Source organism: Ostrea edulis, chromosome 7 (assembly GCF_947568905.1).
Source record: "Ostrea edulis chromosome 7, xbOstEdul1.1, whole genome shotgun sequence".
Classification (NCBI taxonomy): Eukaryota; Metazoa; Mollusca; class Bivalvia; order Ostreida; family Ostreidae; genus Ostrea; species Ostrea edulis.
In genome coordinates, this window is record NC_079170.1 from 30,136,267 (window position 1) to 30,137,858 (window position 1,592).

General features: G+C 37.1%; 1 protein-coding gene across 1 annotated transcript; it reads left to right on the forward strand.

Moving 5' to 3' along the window:
• Nucleotides 1-447: 447 nt before the first annotated feature.
• On the forward strand, nucleotides 448-1,350 carry LOC130048640 (uncharacterized). Its single transcript, XM_056145643.1, has one exon. It carries the CDS (start codon nucleotides 448-450, stop codon nucleotides 1,348-1,350), a length of 903 nt encoding a protein of 300 aa, XP_056001618.1.
• The last annotated feature ends 242 nt before the right edge of the window (nucleotides 1,351-1,592 follow it).

Sequence of the window (1,592 nt, forward strand, 5' to 3'; positions counted from 1 at the left end):
GAAGTGCGTATTTTCAACCGGAAGTGTCCAGTTGATAAAACCAAAGGTATTAATTACTAGTTTTACAAAACAACTACCATAATATTTCATTGTCAAACTTCAATATTATCATTGGTGTGTAGTTTGCATGAGATATAGCTAGACATTATCATACTTGGTGTATACATGTACCGTGTCTTTACACTTGCGCGTTTCGGTTGATGGTTGTTAATTCAGTGCACTAAATCGTGTTCATTTCATATTACGGTTTATTTACGCTGTCGTTTTCGAGAACTCGGTTGGTTTAAATTATGGCATCTGAGGATGAAAAGAAGCTTTTAAGTGCTTTTAAGGAATTAGGTCTAAAGCCAAAAAACAGATACACCCGAGGATCTTAAAAAATGGCTTGAAGATTTTTCAGCAAAAGCAAAATCAGAGGAAAAAGTTTAATCTAAACCGATAACTATAATGCAATCAGGTCATCCTAGTCAACCTCGACTATCCATTTTCTATGGGGAAAGTGCCACTAAAGGTGAAGCAGATTATGACCAGTGGTGCTACGAAGTAAAAAGTTTATTGCATGATGAGATCTATAAAGAGGAAGTTATTATGCAAGCAATTAGAAGGTCAGTCAGAGGTGAAGCTAGCAGAATCTTGATGAGATTGGAACCTGGTGTTAGAATTAAGGCTGTTTTAGAGAAATTTGAGAGTGTATATGGTACAGTTGATACAAAAGAGGAATTACTTGCAAAATTTTACAGCGCTAAGCAAGAACAGACTGAAGATGTTACTTCATGGTCATGTAGACTGGAATACATTTTAAGGAAACTTGTTAAACAAGGGTTGATAGGGAGTTACGGATCGGATGAGATGTTGAAGTCCAAATTTTGGTCTGGTCTTCGACAAGAGTTGAAAGATATATCTGGTTTCAAATATGAAATGATTGCAGATTTTGACAAGTTGAGAGTAGAACTGAGAAAAATTGAGAGAGAACATAAAGTCCCAGTAGCAGAAAAAGGGTCTAGGAAAGCATTAAATGCTCAACAGAGTGTGACTGACAGTGCAAGTACTAGCAAAGATTCAGAAGTATCCGAGCTCAAGTATTTAGTACAGGATATGTCGATGACGATGAAAGCTATGGGTAAGGAGATTTCAGATCTTAAACAACAAACATATCACCACCAACCAAATAGAAACAAGTCTTCAGGAAGAGGTCGATCTAGGAATAAGCAGAATTACAATTCAGATTTCTCAAAAGATTCTAATCAGGACAGAGGGCATGGTTCTGAGCAGAATTTAGGACCTCAATGTTATAGATGTAAGCAATATAGGCATTTTAAATGGCAGTGCACAGTCAGACTAGATCATTGAAAGAATTTAAACTACGGACCACCTTGTACTAGGGGCGGGTACTAGGTGCAAAGAGAGCACGCCCTTTTGAGGAGATTGTAGGTAGTAGTAATGAAGCAGGGGTCAAAGTAGATCGAATAGAAGTAAATTCTTTGGTTGATACTGGTAGTGCTGTTAGTACAATCAGCGAAAATTGTTATAGAGAAAATCTGAGTCATAGAGAACTGCAGTCTCTCAATGACATTTTGCAAATAGAATGTGCA

Coding starts and splice junctions, on each gene's coding strand:
- LOC130048640 (XM_056145643.1), top strand. CDS start 448: ATGCAATCAGGTCATCCTAGTCAACCTCGACTATCCATTTTCTATGGG.